Source organism: Leptopilina boulardi, unplaced genomic scaffold (genome assembly GCF_019393585.1).
Source record: "Leptopilina boulardi isolate dan_hultmark-lab unplaced genomic scaffold, ZJU_Lbou_2.1 LbouV2_325, whole genome shotgun sequence".
Lineage (NCBI taxonomy): Eukaryota > Metazoa > Arthropoda > Insecta > Hymenoptera > Figitidae > Leptopilina > Leptopilina boulardi.
In genome coordinates this window covers 4,397,136-4,413,725 of record NW_026137891.1, presented here as the reverse complement: position 1 = coordinate 4,413,725, position 16,590 = coordinate 4,397,136, and the positions used below count along the sequence as shown (strand labels likewise).

At 25.5% G+C, this 16,590-nt stretch overlaps 2 protein-coding genes and 1 long non-coding RNA gene across 4 annotated transcripts; 2 read left to right on the top strand and 1 right to left on the bottom strand.

The window, feature by feature from the left end:
* Positions 1-97: 97 nt before the first annotated feature.
* Positions 98-3,366, bottom strand: LOC127284705 (zinc finger protein 76-like). The gene is made up of 9 exons (XM_051310317.1): positions 3,075-3,366; positions 2,663-2,753; positions 2,322-2,496; positions 1,844-2,178; positions 1,471-1,740; positions 1,203-1,394; positions 906-1,076; positions 577-684; positions 98-493 (listed from the first exon to the last, which is right to left on the bottom strand). The coding sequence occupies exons 2-9, from the start codon at positions 2,741-2,743 to the stop codon at positions 392-394; spliced, it is 1,434 nt and encodes a 477-aa protein (XP_051166274.1). The 5' UTR covers positions 2,744-2,753; positions 3,075-3,366; the 3' UTR covers positions 98-391.
* A 120-nt stretch (positions 3,367-3,486) lies between these two features.
* On the top strand, positions 3,487-16,227 carry LOC127284708 (uncharacterized). Its single transcript, XR_007843518.1, has 5 exons — positions 3,487-3,555; positions 4,046-4,167; positions 4,561-4,730; positions 5,607-5,850; positions 15,912-16,227. It is a non-coding gene; the product is annotated as an uncharacterized LOC127284708 (long non-coding RNA).
* LOC127284706 (uncharacterized) lies at positions 6,097-13,962 on the top strand. Of its 2 annotated transcripts, none has more exons than XM_051310319.1 (5): positions 6,097-6,297; positions 12,353-12,470; positions 12,560-12,622; positions 12,951-13,142; positions 13,288-13,962. In XM_051310319.1, the coding sequence occupies exons 1-5, from the start codon at positions 6,289-6,291 to the stop codon at positions 13,506-13,508; spliced, it is 603 nt and encodes a 200-aa protein (XP_051166276.1). In that variant the 5' UTR covers positions 6,097-6,288; the 3' UTR covers positions 13,509-13,962. The 2 variants fall into 2 exon arrangements, with proteins under 2 accessions (XP_051166276.1, XP_051166275.1); XM_051310318.1 differs by lacking the exon at positions 6,097-6,297 and adding an exon at positions 11,150-11,477 and having other exon boundaries at positions 13,288-13,960.
* Positions 16,228-16,590: the final 363 nt, after the last annotated feature.

Below are 16,590 nucleotides of genomic sequence, written 5' to 3'. Positions count from 1 at the left end.
ATATATATTATTGTAAAAGGGAATCGAGTAATTTATAATTACACGATTGTTATTTACAATAAACATTCAAATGATATTTCAATAAAAGAATTTGATATAAAACTTTAATTTTGTCAAATTTATTTTCTTTTCATTTAAAGATTCGCTAGTTTACATAGAAAACTAGAAGTACTGCGTAATTAAAAAGAAAAATTAAAATAATATTATTATTTTATGGATCTAGAATCCTATATGCTCTGCAGATGGATATTTTAAAATCTACTCAAATATTTACCGCTACGCAGTTTCGTTAATAAAAGTTAATACAGCCTTTTTTTCCTTACATTACTAGGAATTAATAATGCACAATATTTTCTCTTTTTTTATTACAAAAAAAAAATGGCTTCAAATCCTAGTTCCATTCGAGTCCAATGTCCTCGATTTTTATGTTTAAGGAAGAATCCAAAGAAGTATCGATGGAAGAATCCCCGAAGCCCCCTTCCATTCCCATTTGCTATAATTAATATTTGAATTTATTATCAAACATTTTTTTTGTTTCTTTTTTTTTAATTATTTCATTTCAATTTTTTATTATACCTGTAAGGCAGCGATTTGCGTTGGATCACTGACAAAAAGAATTTGCGTCTCATTGTCTGAGGATTCGTCGGAAAAATGAAATTGCCCAGCTTTGCTCAACATCAGATTCTGATAATTATTATTTAAATTAATTATTAACGTGAATATGCTAATGAAATTAAATTATGGTCAGATCATTAAAATTGAATTTTTTTTTGTTTATTAAATGTGGACATTTATTTTTATAAATAAAAATTATCCAAAAAATTTTAAATTGTTTAAAATTAAATGTGATTCTTTCTTTGAATTTAAATTTATGTGGTAAGATAGAAATATTTTAAAAAACTTACACTTTGTTTTGTGGAATCATTCAACTCTGAGGTAGTTTCTAAATAAATATCGGTCCCATTCTCAGTTTCCACTAATGAGTGAGCAGTTCTTTTATGCATAATTAAAGTGCTATTCTGACGATATCTTCTGTAACAAATTTTACATTCGAAAGGCCTCTGTTGTGTATGAACCTAAAAAAGGAATTTTAATTAAATAATATATTTAAAATAATTTTGTTTCAGTTCTTTAAAAATATTTTCTCAACACATTTAAGTTGCTACATTATAAATTGTTTTTAAATATTGCCAAAATTTTACCAAATGATGTTTATAAAGACTAGAATATTCCGTAAAACGTCTTCCACAATCTTTCATTGAACAAACATATGGTTTCTCTCCAGAATGAATGCGTAAATGATTTTTATAATTTGTGGCACTGGCAAAAGCTTTATCGCATTCGGGTTCAGGACATTTGTATGGGCGTTCACCTGTGTGAGTTCTCACATGTACCTGAAAAAAATCCCCCAAAAAATAGTTTAAAAGAAAAATTCGAATAACATTTATTATGAAAAATAATTCTCCTCACTTTTCGAATATTGCTGGTAGTAAAAGATCGTCCACAACCTTCAACAGGACAAACAAATGGACGTTCACCAGTGTGAGTCCTACCGTGTTTTAATAAATCGCCCGAAGTTTTAAATCTCTTATTACAAGAATCAAATCCACAAACATATGGTTTTTCGCCAGTGTGTGTTCGTACGTGTGCCTTTAGACTGTAACCAGTTGAAAAGCTCTTTGAACATTTTGAATAATTACATCTATACGGTTTGTATCCAGTGTGCGAGCGTTCGTGGACCTGCAAAAGAATTTTTTATTTATAAATAAAAAAGAAAAATTACATTAAAAGCAATGAAAATAAAAATGAAATGTTTAGATATATAAAATTTAATTAATTGAACCTTCAAGTGATGAAGAGTACTGTAGACTTTGGTGCATCCTTCCCTGGGACAAGGATGTTGTGCTCTAAATTTATGAACTACACGTTTATTTAACAAAACCTCATCTTTCTTTGTTAATTTTCCATCTTCAATTTGCCAAACTTCTTCATCAAATTGACTAGTCAGCACATATGTTGCGCCGTTGATTACTTGAACCTGAGGATATGAGTCTTTCGTATTATCCGTTTGCGTTTCAAGAAATGTCATGGGATCCATTTGTACTTGTAACAATTCTCCATCTTTTAAATAAATAGCCCCTCTTGTCTCTGTTTCTTGCGAATCCTTCGATTCAGATTCTATAAAATAAAATAAATTTTTACATAAAAAATTATAATAAAATCTAAAATTAACAATTCGATTTTTGGTAATAAAAATTTTAAAAATCAAATAGAATATATTTGTCAAGTATTGTAGTATTTTTTTCGAAGAAATTGAATACCATTTTCTTGAATATTTCCAGCGATGAATGCCTGACTTCCATCAGGCAATGTTATAGCAGTTAATGTGGTTCCCAAAATTTGTTCCCCAAGTACCAATTCTTGAACATCGTCATTATTAGAGCTATCATCTCTAACAAAGACTGAAAAACATTCCAAAGAGTCTTCAGGATATTCCTAAATAAAAAAGAATTTTTAAAATTTGAAATACGAATTTAAATTTGGAATTTATTTTTATAACAAATATTCTCTACTTGGTAATTTTGTAAAAACAATTGTTTAACATACAAATTACATAAATTCACAAAAAAAAACATAGAGTAAAAAAATATGAATAACATACCTCTAATCCTTCTAAAAGAGTAAAATCACCTTGTTTAACTCTTCGATTATCTGCTGGTTTTGCATTAATATGTGATGACATAATTTTATTGCTGTAAAAATAATTAATAAAGTAAAATGAAAAAATGCAAAGTAAACTCAGAAATGTCAAAACGATATTCTAATAAATTTATTTACTCTAATACATCTAGCATAATTAAACAATTCTAAACCAAATTAAAACAACTGAATGATAAAATTAAATAAATTACAATGATTAAAGTCATTTGTTTTTAATTTTTGTCATAAAAAATATCATTTTAAGGTTAGAATTCTCTTTCTCATCAAAACAAAACAATAACACTTAAGTTTAATATTACAATATTTTTAATTAATTACAGTGAAATAAATATAATAAAAAAGGTTTTACTAACCTGTAAAGTTAATATTGCAAATTCAATGCGTAAATATAATTTTACATTCTAAATTCGCCATTTTCTTTGACGGCAAATATAAAGTTTAACAAATCGCCATGTGTCAGTCACGTGTTACATAATTTACACTCTGTATTTATAGGAGAAAATGATATTTATTTAAATACAGTAATCAATATTATGAAATTATAATTAAATTGTAATTTATATAATTACAATTATAAACAAAACTTTTCCGCCCGCGAACTTTGATCGCCAGGACTAGGTTCAGCGGTACGGAATTCACTAGTGTCATCTAGTGGACGGAAATGTTATTACGTAGCAAAATGGACAAATTTTTTTCAAGCAAGTTCATTTTGGCGGTAAACCGCTCGTTCATGTCCGCCATATTGCTAAATTGTTGCATTCGCCTGTCGTCTTTGCAGCTGAGATGATCCATTCCAATGATTGCAGAGATCCACCTTATTTCCGGCTATAAAAGGTATAAATTATCATTTTCTACTAAATACAATGAATAATTAGTGTGGAAAAATAAAAAATTTTGATTGTGTATTGGAATTTGTAGTTTTATATAAGTACATCGAAAAATTGAAATTCTCGCTATACAACGATGAGAATATTTTCTTGTTATTTACGATTTAATTATGTTTAAAAGTTATTAATTAATTGTCTAAATTATTTTTTATATTCATTCTATAATAAATATTGTTTATTTTACATTCATTCTATAATAAATGTTGATTATTTTACAAAAAAAGTATAAATTTGAGAAAAAAAAATATTTTTGAAATGTTGCATTTGTAGGTTATTTTAATTGTAATAACCAAAGAATTTGTTAAGATATATTCTTCTTAAAGTAAATTGAAATTAATTATAAAATGATTTATTTCATCTAATTTATCCATCATTTTTGCGTTTATAACGGCATCATTAAATAATCATGCAATTGCGCCCTCTGGTTGTAATAATAGGAACGAATGAAAATTGCCGCCATTTTGTTGAGACGTCATGGATTATGGATTCCCCTGTCGTTTGCAGCTCATCGTTTTTTTATTATTTTTGACGAAATTCATCTGGTGTTGGACTATAAAAGGTAAAATTAATCGTTTTTTGCTAAACATGATGAATAAATAATGATAAAAATTAAAATTTTCTGATTTTGAATCATAATTTGTATTTTTTTGTAAAATGGTGAAAATTACGCCAACGACCCTAACTCGATAAGTCGGAATTTTTGTGCTATTTTTGTGATTTACGATTTAATTATGTTTGAAATATTTAAAAAGTTACTTTTTAAAATGAATTATTAAATAATTGTTGATTATTTTATAGAAAACAACAATTTTTTCCAAAAATTGCAATTGTAGGTTATGTTTGCATGTAATGGAAAAAAATAGTGTTTCATTAAATTAAATAGCAATTTCAATCACAAAATCTCAAAAAATAAGACCAGAAAAGATATATCGATTTTTTGTTCTTTTAATAGATTGGTTCAATAAATAGAATAAACGTCCTCTAGTGGAATAAAATAGAAAATTGACAATTTTCTCAACTTCCTCCATTTTCTTTGTTGTTGTTTATCGTCATTCATCGAAGTCTATTGTTTCACCCTATCAGTTTTTTGACGAAAATCCCATCATTCCAGGATATAAAAAGGTAAAATTTATTTTTTTTATACTGGACACGATGAATAAATAATGTTAAAAAAAAGAAAAATTTTGTGATTGCAAAAATTATCAAATAATTTTTAAAATTAGTCAATTTTACAGAAAGTGAAACAAAAAAGTATAAAAATTTTTTGCAAACCATTTTTAGGTTATACATATTTGTCTTAAGAAAATTTGTTAATAATTATATAATTTGTCTATAGCAACCTAAATAAAATAAAAATAATGAAAGCAATCACAAAATTTTACTTAATAATACCATCAATTGCATGAGTCATTTTATATATCAAAAATATTATATTTTCATTTTTTATATTTAAAAAATAAGATTACTTCTAGAAAAAATCAATTCTTTCATAAGAATTAATTAATTTATAATTTTCGAGCAAATATTTTTTGACGTGACAACTTCTCAGAGAGTTTCATCAACTCCTGTTAAAAATTTGGAAATTATTGTCAGTTTATTCTAATTTTATGAACTGAAAAAAACATTTTTTTGATTAAAATAATCAGTTACTTGATTTTTATCAAATAAATATTTATTTCTATCAAATAATTATTTATTTGTATCAAATAATTATTATTTGTATCAATTAAATGATATTTGTTTCAAATACAAAAATTATTGGTTCAAAAACAATTTATTTAATTCAAATAAAAATTATTTGGTTCAAGTAAATATTTACTTGATAATAGTCAAGTAATCAAATATTTGAATCAAATTTTTTTTCAGTGTGTTTAAGTATAAAATAAATACTAAATAAGAATCGTATAAAATATATTTTAATTAATTAAAAAAGAAGTCACGCTCAAAATTCTCCGTCCGTGTAATAAATACAGACTCCACTTTAATATTTTTTTGCAGATTCTATCCTCGATGGCCAGTGCGGTGTCACGTCCTTCAAAGATAAGGGCAAAGGAAAAAAGGGTATCTTATCTTCAAGGACACAGAATTCACCATATTCTCCAGTTTCAGACTTTTTAGAACTCGGTCTATTTTGACAGTTATTTTTCACATTTTCTAAATGGAAATTTAACTTGAAAGTAGGGATCTCCGAGGGCTATTTAGTTTGAAAAAATCTTCTTGAAGCTGAGAATTCATCATTAAGGTAAATGAAAATGTATAATTTTCAAGTTTTAAGATTTAATCAAACAAAAGAATTATTTCTTTATTTGAAATTTTTTTTGTATTATTTGCCAAAATATTTATTTTTTTTATTACTTCCGGAAGAAAGGTATTTTTTTTATCAAATTCTCCTTGAAACCTCCTTGAAATTTCAAGATTCAAGTGGGGTACTTTGAGAAGGGAGTTGTTAGGTCCCAAGCATCATGACATTCTCCTTAGACATCCTAACTAGATCAGATCCCTTTCGAGACCGAAACTCATCGGATAATATTCATATATATATATATATATATAATATTTTAAATTAGTTTAATTTTTTTTTTATCAATGGGGTCAAAAATATTTTAATTTAGTGATTGGATTCAACACAAAAACAAAGTGTGTATGTGCCAAAATTGTCTAGAGATTTTAAGACTTCAGAATGTTTATAGTAAGTAAAAATATGATTTGACTTTGCAATATTTTTAATATTTAAAGTGTATAATATTATATAATTAACAAAATCAAAATATTTATTTCTTTTTTACGTGATAAAAATGGTGTTCGGTTTAATGAAATTTATTCGTTTTATGAAAATTTTTACAATGTTTAATTTTTGAAAATTGTTTAAAAAAAAGGAAGTTTTGTAACAAATTTTTTTCGCTTTTATAAAAATTATCCGACGATTAAGAACTGAGTTAAATGAAATTTATTTTTGAAATTAATACAAACGTAATAAAATATTAAAATTAAATTAGAATAATATCAATTGGATAAATATTGAATACAATATTATTATCAAATAACTATTAAAATAATTTTTAAAATTATTATTTACTATATAATGTTTATTCCACTTTAATTTATTTAATTACAATTTTCAAATTTTATTGAAATATAAAATTGAAACAAACAAACAATTTAATTTTTATTTATTTTTTATTTTATTTAATTTTTCAAATAAAATTTTAACAATAATTTTGTTTATTATTTTAATAAATAAAGAAAACAAAATAGTTTTTTTAAATATAAATTCTACGACTATTTTGAATTGCGAGAAAAATATTATAAACAGAATGTTCATTAACAAATGATTGGAAATTAACCTAATTATTAATTGCTCATTCATTCGTAAACATATCAGTAAATACTGATGTACCTCGTGACTTTATGTACTTTCACTCAGTGATTGATCGTCTCGGTACAATTGCCCGATAGCAAGTTAGGTATTACAATATAATTCTCATCGGCGCAGCCCGGTAATACATGCGTGGTGATCTATACTTTATCGTTACACTAAATGCAGTACTCATTTACCCTCAGGTTCAGACAATAAACTCGTGATATGTTACTTCAGATCGTAGTTTCTCAGGAAAAACTTGTTGTAAATAATATCATTTAAGTTTCTTTAACATTAGTCGAAAAATTATTCTACCTGAAATTTCGAAATAAATTATTTCATTAGAATTAATTAAAAAAAAAAAAAAAAAAATTTGTTTTAAAGAAACAATTTTTTAACAAAATTTATTTTTTTTAAAGAAATATTTAATTTTGCATTAAATCTAGAGTAAAAATTGTATTTTAATTTTTCTATTTAAAAAAAGAATTGATATAATAGTGTAATTTTTTTTTTTAAATTGATCATCGTGATTTAATTATCCCTGGAATTTCAAGAATATATTTCTTATTTTGTGGCAATAATGTATTGGGAAATTAGATAATTACAAGTTAATCGACACGCGATTATTAAGATACGCAAGAATAGCTAATTGGCGTTGTATTTTCGCTTAACGATATACTTCTTGCTCCTTTTATATAGTTATTAATCATAAATTAAGAACATTTTGTATATAGATTATCGTGTGAATCTTATCTGTAATTCTTTTTTTTTTTGTATTCACAAAATTAATTAGAAATGAAAAATTAATTTGATTCGGATTCTAATATTAAATTACTTGCTCTTAATTAAGCGATTTCTCAATTATTTTGTTTCTTAACAAAGAAATTAAATATATTCCATTTGCTATTTTATTAGAAAGAATGAAATCGAAAAAAGGGTTAATTTTTTTCACAGTGAATTTTTTTTTTTGATAACCTTTTTGAAAGTGAAATTTGATTGTTTGACAATTTTTTTTTTTTTTTCTATAGTGTAATTTTATCTAAAAAAAAGTTTACTTGATTTGAAAATGATACAATTAGAAGGATATATAATACGGTGAAGGGAATGAGAGTGAAATGACCAAAGAATATATACACAACATTTGCAACATTTAACTATACTCCCACTAATTCTAGTTTCTGTCTTGCAACAAAGCAATGAATTTCATATGTAATCCTTAATCATACCGATGTCTAGTTTTATTCGTAAATTATTTTTTTTTTACGTAACTTTTATATGGGAAAAAGAAAATTATTTTATTTCAAACCAAAAAATTTCTTTGTAACATCTTAGATTTCTAATTTTTCTCTAATTATATTTTGGAACAGGAATTTTTTAATTAATTTTTAAAGCAATATTTCATTATTATTTCTAACAAATATTTGATAATTATTATTTTTTATAAATATTTATTTTTTAATAACTTTTTTTTGACAACTAATCGATTATTTGGAATAAAATAATTTTTTGAGTATATAATGAGAAAAATTGGTTTAGTTAAGAAATTTTGAATTTTTTACTATTTTTTGAAAATGAATTATCTTTAAAAAAAAAAAAAATTGCCAAAATATTGTGAAATTTTGTGAAAACAAAATTGGAAAAGGCTAATTAGAAGCATCACGAAATAAACGACAGCCGACATGGCACACGTTATGTCAGAAGCACGTGAGATTTATGGATCACTGCCGGATAGTACTTGCATTAAGTCCTTTCGCTTCTGAACGCTTACTTTGTCGTGCATTTCGCTGGTATAGTTGTTCGTGACGAAAGTACGAGGGTAATATCTTCTTAAAGCCTCACCTCATAAAAGTCCAAACTAGTGTTTTAAGAACCGTGATAAAAGTTTTAAAATACTCTCAAAACAATGTCATAATTTTTATATCTATTTAAAAAAAAACAGTATACGATTAATCCCTCAGTTCATTCATATTAATCATTTTATATTGTAAATCTATAAATTTTATTTTTCATTTAACGATCATTAGCAAAAAAATTAATTTTTAAATGTAATTTACAAAATATTTTTTAAAATATTTCAACTATTAGAAATAGTTGATTAAATTTTTTCTTATTAACTAATTAATGATTTGGGCAATAAAGTCATGAACTATAACAGCGCAGGAATGCCATCAGTAATCTTCCTCTGTAGCAATTAGCTAATCGCAGACAAACGAGACTAGTGAACCATAAATATATGTTACAATCGGGAGATTCACGTTCCACGCGAATAGGTATTAATCGAATGAAAATATAAATTATCCCATTGAATAAGCAACTGTCAAAATATTATAATGAGTTTATTTATGAAAAGGTTATCAAATTTGTTTCATTGTTACGTTAGATTAATATTTTTAAAAAATTTCTATTTTATTATTTAATTTTTCATTTTATTGAAATTTAATTCAGGGATAATAAGTTATTAGTTAAAAAAATAAAAAAGAGGGGTGGTACAAATTTAAATAATTGATTTGGGCTTTAAAAATATATTTTAACTCTATGGCTAGATAAATTACTATGTCGAGTTCCAAAGAAAGGTATTACATACTTAATCTTGAGAGATACATATATATATACATGCAATAAATGCGCATTCCTAAGTGCATAAATGTGAACATCACGAGCATGAATGCATTTTCATTGTACGCAATAAAAGAAGTTCTCTGCTTTGTGTCGACAAAATGTCAAGGTATATATAGTGTCAAATAAAACTGGAATTTGACCCTTGAACCGTGTATAACACTATATGGAAAATTATATAGCACGTACGCATGTTGTCATTAATGGAATCATAAAATTTAATATTACCAAATATTTCTTTACTTGTCATTCTGATCTTTGAAAAAGAAGAATTTTGTAAATCCAAAGAGGTCAAAATAACACAGAAAATTAAAAGGTATTAAAATAAGTTTATTATTTTAATCCAATTTTGCTTATTTTAATCCATTTTGGTATTAAAATAAGCAAAATTGAATTAAAATAATAAGCGTTGCAGCTTATTTTAATGCCTTTTAATTTTATGTGATGACATTAGTTACTGTGGCATTAGTTACTGTGGCATTAGTTACTGTGGCATTAGTTACTGTGGCATTAGTTACTGTGGCATTAGTTACTGTGGCATTAGTTACTGTGGCATTAGTTACTGTGGCATTAGTTACTGTGGCATTAGTTACTGTGGCATTAGTTACTGTGGCATTAGTTACTGTGGCATTAGTTACTGTGGAATTAGTTACTGTGGAATTAGTTACTGTGGTAACAGTTAGTTACTATGGCATTAGTTATTATCACAAAAAATTAAAAGGTATTAAAATAAGCTGCAACGCTTATTATTTTAATTCAATTTTGCTTATTTTAATCCATTTTGGTATTAAAATAAGCAAAATTGGATTAAAATAAGAAGCGTTGCAGCTTATTTTAATGCCTTTTAATTTTCTGTGAAAATATTCAGAATCACAATTTTGTTTTGGAAATGTTTTTGAGTAATTTTCAGTTTTCAAATTTTCGAAATAAATTATTAAAAATAATGTTCAATATCGTTAAGGATGATGAAAACGTTTACTAATAGGTTTGATGAAAATCCAGATTGAGAGAAAAGCATAAAGATAAATTTACTTATTGTAAGTTCATCAAGTTAAGTGTTTGCTTTAAATTGGCGAAAGAATAAAAGAGGAAATAGAATGTATGTGTAGGAGTTAGAAATCCACATCGTCACTTAATTTTTTTTTTTTTTTTTTTACATTTTATGCAATTATTTCATCACTTTGTAATACTTATGAAATACATTTGCGGTCATTACGAACGTGAATCATTATGAAATCAACACATATATAGATATCTTCCAAAAAGACCATATTAGAGACGATTTATTAAATTGTACATATCAGTCACTAAAAATGTTTAGCAACTATTCAACTAAACATGGTGCACAAAAATTTTGATATACTATTTTGAAAATTTTCCTTTACTATCGCACAGTTGTATATTATATATAGAAACTTGAGCAATAATTTTAAGATTGATTCTGATGAAAAATGATGAAACGTTTTAATAAATTGACACGCATATTAGATATATATATGTATATATTAAAAGAGAGAAGTTGACTCGCAATAAAGAGGATGAAAGTTGGTTTTTGCATGTGTTGTTTGAAGTACAACAACATTAGTTTCATGTGCACACGTCCTCATATATGATCGAGTTTCACGATGAGAGATGCAGTCACATGATTCTTGTGCGGTTTATAGTCAGTTTAAAACCCGTGACTCTGTTGCCTCACTTCTAACTTCAATAAATTTATACGACGTGTTGGTGCAACCTGGACAGCATCGCGTGTATATACTGATACATATACAAACAAAACATCCTATATTGCCTCTAGAATTTAGTTTTGCTTTGAAACCATCCACTTCGATTCGCAGCAGTCACATATATGTGATCCAATTTTCCCCACGGGACTTCAGTTTATGGACACGCATGTAAAATCCTATTTATCTTCATTATATTGTATATAATACTTTAAGAGCTCAATCTAACGAGTGCTTTCGTTATATTTTCCCGTGATAGTATTTTGTTTGAACATTGGGGTTCTATATATCAATGAGACAATTAGAAAAAATTACTTCATTTCACGGTTCATTGTCTGCTGTGTCAATTTCTCTCCCTTTTTTTTTAACAACCCTTTTTATCGGAAACTGTTTTCTAGTTTTTGGTATAATCCTATTTTTTCTTATTAAGGCTAATTTAATTTTGCCGATTCTGTTATTAATTTTGTGATACTTATTGGTTTTTTATATTAATTAATTAATTATTATATAATTTTTTATATTAATTAATTAATAATAAAAAATTACAAAACAATATTAGGTTTATATAAAAACGAATTGGGTTAATTTTGTTGTTGTAATATACTTTCATTTTCTTTCATTTTAAAAAAATGCAATGTCAGTCAAATCCACCTTTGACCTTGTCAAGATTTCTCTGCTAAATTTTTTTTTTGTTAGTCTGTTTTAAAATATTCATAGTCATTACGCGACAACCGGATCTTAATAGCTCAAGATACACTTTTTAGATAAAGGGTCGTTTCTGTATTGTGTCCACCTTCACCTACATTTTAAACATTGAAAAAAGAGTATACCAATCAGAATCTATAAAATGAGTTTTTATTTTGATGTTAATCATTTAAAAAAATATAATTAGAAATTTTCTATTCATAAATTTATTTAAACAAAAAATTCATGCTACCGAACACTATTTTTTAAAAATATTTAAAAGTAAGTAGATTAGTATATATATATTTAAAATAAATTATTATTTAAAAAATATGTTCTAATTGTTTATAATTTTTTTACAGCTAAGGCTAATATCACTTATTTTGACATTGACAGCCATTGAAGCAGCTTCACTTGCCAGTGTTCATTTAAAATTTGTCTCACCTCCTCACACATTCGAACATGGATATGTAACAGATGGTATGTACATATTGTCAGATAAATAATAGAAATCGATTACAAAAAAAATATTTTTAAAAAAATAATAATTTGAATAATTTTTTTTTTAGGAGGAACTACGTTAATGCAAAAGTCATTTCTTTCTATTGGGCGAAGAAGTCCACGAAAATTCGGTTTGTATTAATTATTTATTAAGTTGACTTCATTTTAATGTTTAATTAAATTTAAATTAAAGTAAATGAAATTTAATAATCTAAATTCACATGAAAATAATTAATTTGAAATTGCAAAAGTTACAATAATTGCAATTAATTTTTAATTAGAATAATAAACTATTTTATTATTATTATTATTTATTCATAGTCCACATCTTTCGGTTTCGGACGAACTTCCGGTTTACATCTTTCTATTCTTATATTACATCAAAATAAAATAATAAACTATTTATTTAATTAGGAAATTATTTAATATTAAAAATTTAATTAGTCTTAATCCTTTCAGGCGATCGAATTCAAACGAATGGAATACATAGCAATCGACTTTATGTAGAAGAACGTCCTAATAATATAAAACCCGGAAGTGCTGAATTTTTATGGCCACAAGGAGTTTTTCAACCGCCAACAAATATAAATGATCTCGGATATAGTTCACAAGAATCCGGACAAAGAACACCAGATTTTTCAGATGGAACTCGTAATTTTATTTATTACTATATATAGAAAATGAAATTATTTTAATTAAATTTAATTAAAAAATAAATTATTTTAAAAGAAATGAATAAAAAAAAATTTGGTACATAATATTTTATATTAAAATTTATTATTATTTTCATTTTTAGAATATCCGGATCCTTATCTTTTAACTGGCGAACAAGCGAAACGAGCAGTAATGTTTCTTTATGGACGTGGAGAACTTTTTTTGACTGATTATCCACATACGAGAGCACTATTAAGAAATCAAGAAGACAGAATACGAAATGGTTTATCGACAAATATATTAAGTAGTATTAGGCCGCAATCACCTTTTTATAAAAAAATGTCACACAATATTAATTACTAAAGCATTTAAAATTGTATTGTTACTTTCCTGTCACAAATGCGAATTTTCTTTTTATGAAAAATTAATACGAATTGAAAAAGAAGAGAAAAATGATATAAAATTCGAAAATATTTTTCATATTTCATATTTTCAAATTAAATATTTAGTTGAAGTAACTACTACTGGTAATATAGATTTCTTCATGAAAATATTCGATTTTTGTTTAAATATTGAAGTTGATAATGCAGTTTTCTTTTAATAGTTTCCTTCAATAAAGTTGATGAAAACTCCATCAGAATGCGCATTATATTTTAATATTTGAACACACCAGAAAGATATGATACTCTGAATTAGTAAAAAAAAATTTAATTGTAATTGGCGTTTTTTCATTGTAATTAATAGCAGTATTTAATTAATTCGTACTAAAAGCTCTGATTCAAATTTAAAATTTATTAATTCAGATTGCTTTTAATTTTATGACTATTTTTATACGAAATATTTTTTTAAAGAAAAAATTATTTTTAAAATTTCTGAATCTCTCATTTAAATATAGAGATTAAATTAATTATTAAAATAATTTGTGTATATTATTTTAATTTTTAAATTAAGAAAAAAAACATTACTCTGTAAACATAGTAATTAATTTCGAAAATAATATAGATATAAAGTCATTGTGCATGAAAATTGTAAAATATAATTTCTGTTGAATAAATATTTAATATGCAAACAAGCAATTCTGCCTGAGACAAATCTTGTTTAATGTGAACACAACGCGATGAATGAACACTTTGAATATATTATAAGACCGCACCTCAATGTTTTACAAAGAACACTAAATCTTTCTGAGTGTAACAAACACAATCTAAATTGATTTCTCTTTATTAAATAAGATCTTACTTCATCATAAGAAAATAAGTGTAAATAATCTTCATCTTTATACAGTGCTTCTGTATGTTTACATATATTGCAAATCACTTTTATTTATTATTATAATAATTTTTTTATAATAAAATGCAGAAAAATAATTTCTGTAAATAAAATCAATGTATATATTAATTTAAAAAAATAGTTTCAGTTGTATAGAATTTTTTTTTGTATCAATTTTTATAATACCGCTGAAAAATATATTGTCTGCATCAAAGGTCTATTTGATATAGGTTGTAAAAATTTTCTCATTTATAGATAACCTTCTAACCTTAGTACAGTGATTGTACTATAATAATAAACATATTACACATATGTGTATTTTGTAGTCTCGTAATAACATTCCATGAATCGTATTTGTTTATAATAATCCCTTGAAGCATTCATGAGACATGATCATTTCAGGAATAGGAACAATTTAAAAAACTCATTAAATGACCTAGACCTACTTTTTGAATAAAATACATTTTCCCTTTTTCTCATTGAATAATTGAGGCAATTTGTCATTGTTTGCACTGACGTCGTAAAGTAATAGTAAAAATTACGTTATAAATAATCTTGAACGTGTTTGATCATAGTTATTATACATCTTATTTTAAAAGGGTGACTAATTTTATTTCCACAAAAAAAAAAAAATTATAAATATTCTCAAGAATTTATTTCCGTTTTATTATCCAATCTGTATGGCGCTAATCTGTGTGACGAAACTTGATAAAATTCACTGTAGGAGTAATAATTGCATATCTGCATATAAATAAGAATTTTTTAAAAAATTGCTTTTTTCATATAAAATTATATTTCTAATTTAGTGTGTTTAATTTTTCTCTATATATATAAAATTGTAAAAGTTGGAGATTATTATATACCTTTGGAAAATATATGAGAGTGAAAATTGTTTTGTGTTTATATACGAGAGTTTCTCATTTCTATAGAATTTGGAATTTGTGAAGTTACGAATTCCGTAGTTCATCTGAATTCGTGATGGCGTCATTTATGAGCTCGCACCAGAAGATTCGCGATGGCAACACAAAACAACAAACATTTTGTCGCTTCGCTTAACGCAAAGTTAAATTACCGGGGGGACGTAAACTCGCGAACAGCAGCCGTTGTACGTTGTAGGTATTCGCTTGGCCATTCTGCAATTTCAATTAACGTCGACATTCTCCACCGATGTTTCTTCACACTTTAACTAAAAAGAGACCTCTATTTGCAACCTGTTTTGTAAAAATACAAATTCAAAAAAAACTCGAAATCTTTAGGGGGTTTACTTAAAAATTCGGTAAAATTTACTATTTCTTAAAAAGTAAATTATTTAAAAATCCGGTTTCTTTTAATTTGATGCAATAAATGACAAAATCATTTCATTCCCAATCATGAAAGATATAATAATAAAATGTTAAATACATGATTCGTGTTTGAATATTTTATACCTGGTTTATATTTCAATGAAGAAAATTTTTTTATTTCATAAAATAAGAAACCAACTTCTTTTTTTTTCAGCATACAAAGCATCTTTAAATGGAGAGACGTCGTCGTTGCAGTGAGAGAACGCTTTTAAATCTCCATTTTTCCCCAAGACGTGGAATTTCGTTCACAGAGGTATGATTTTGTAATTACATTTAATTTCCTCTTGTCACTGTTAAATGTTACCGCACGTAGAGCTAATATAAGCCAGCACTAATGAAGGCTGTATATGCGCACATGGTCGACAGTGTCCAGTGTCTAAATGTATAGTCCCAACACAGAAAACTTGTTTTTAAAAGGGTTTCAGTTATAACTAGCCAATGATTTACATCGAAAGTATTTTTGTACGATCTTCGATAATAATTATAATGCATCTCGTGCTAAAATGAAATAATCAAAAAATAAAAATAGAATCAGAATCATATCGATTTATATGTTGGCTTGTATGTACCGCGTCTTTGAAGTTACAAGCCTTCGCAGGAAGCGTTCATAATATAAAATCACTATCGTGTTAATTAAATTGCTACCTTTTAATTTTTACTACCTGTATATAGAGAAGATTAGTTTTATTATACGGATTTTAATTAAGTTGTTGAAAGAAATAACCAGTTATTATTTGTAGAATTATCATTTGGAAAAAAATATTTTTTCAGAAATAATAATATTTTTGTTATCTTTGGAAACATTTCAGATAATCTAATTACAATCATATTCT

Bases quoted from the DNA above. Each gene is read 5' to 3' on its own strand.
- LOC127284705 (XM_051310317.1), bottom strand. From the start codon at position 2,743: ATGTCATCACATATTAATGCAAAACCAGCAGATAATCGAAGAGTTAAA. The intron at 2,497-2,662 runs GTATGTTATTCA...TTTTTTATTTAG, and splicing joins CTCTTTTAGAAGGATTAGAG to GAATATCCTGAAGACTCTTT. The intron at 2,179-2,321 runs GTATTCAATTTC...TTTATTTTATAG, and splicing joins TGGAAATATTCAAGAAAATG to AATCTGAATCGAAGGATTCG.
- LOC127284706 (XM_051310318.1), top strand. The intron at 12,471-12,559 runs GTATGTACATAT...TTTTTTTTTTAG, and splicing joins ACATGGATATGTAACAGATG to GAGGAACTACGTTAATGCAA. The intron at 13,143-13,287 runs GTAATTTTATTT...TTTCATTTTTAG, and splicing joins AGATTTTTCAGATGGAACTC to AATATCCGGATCCTTATCTT.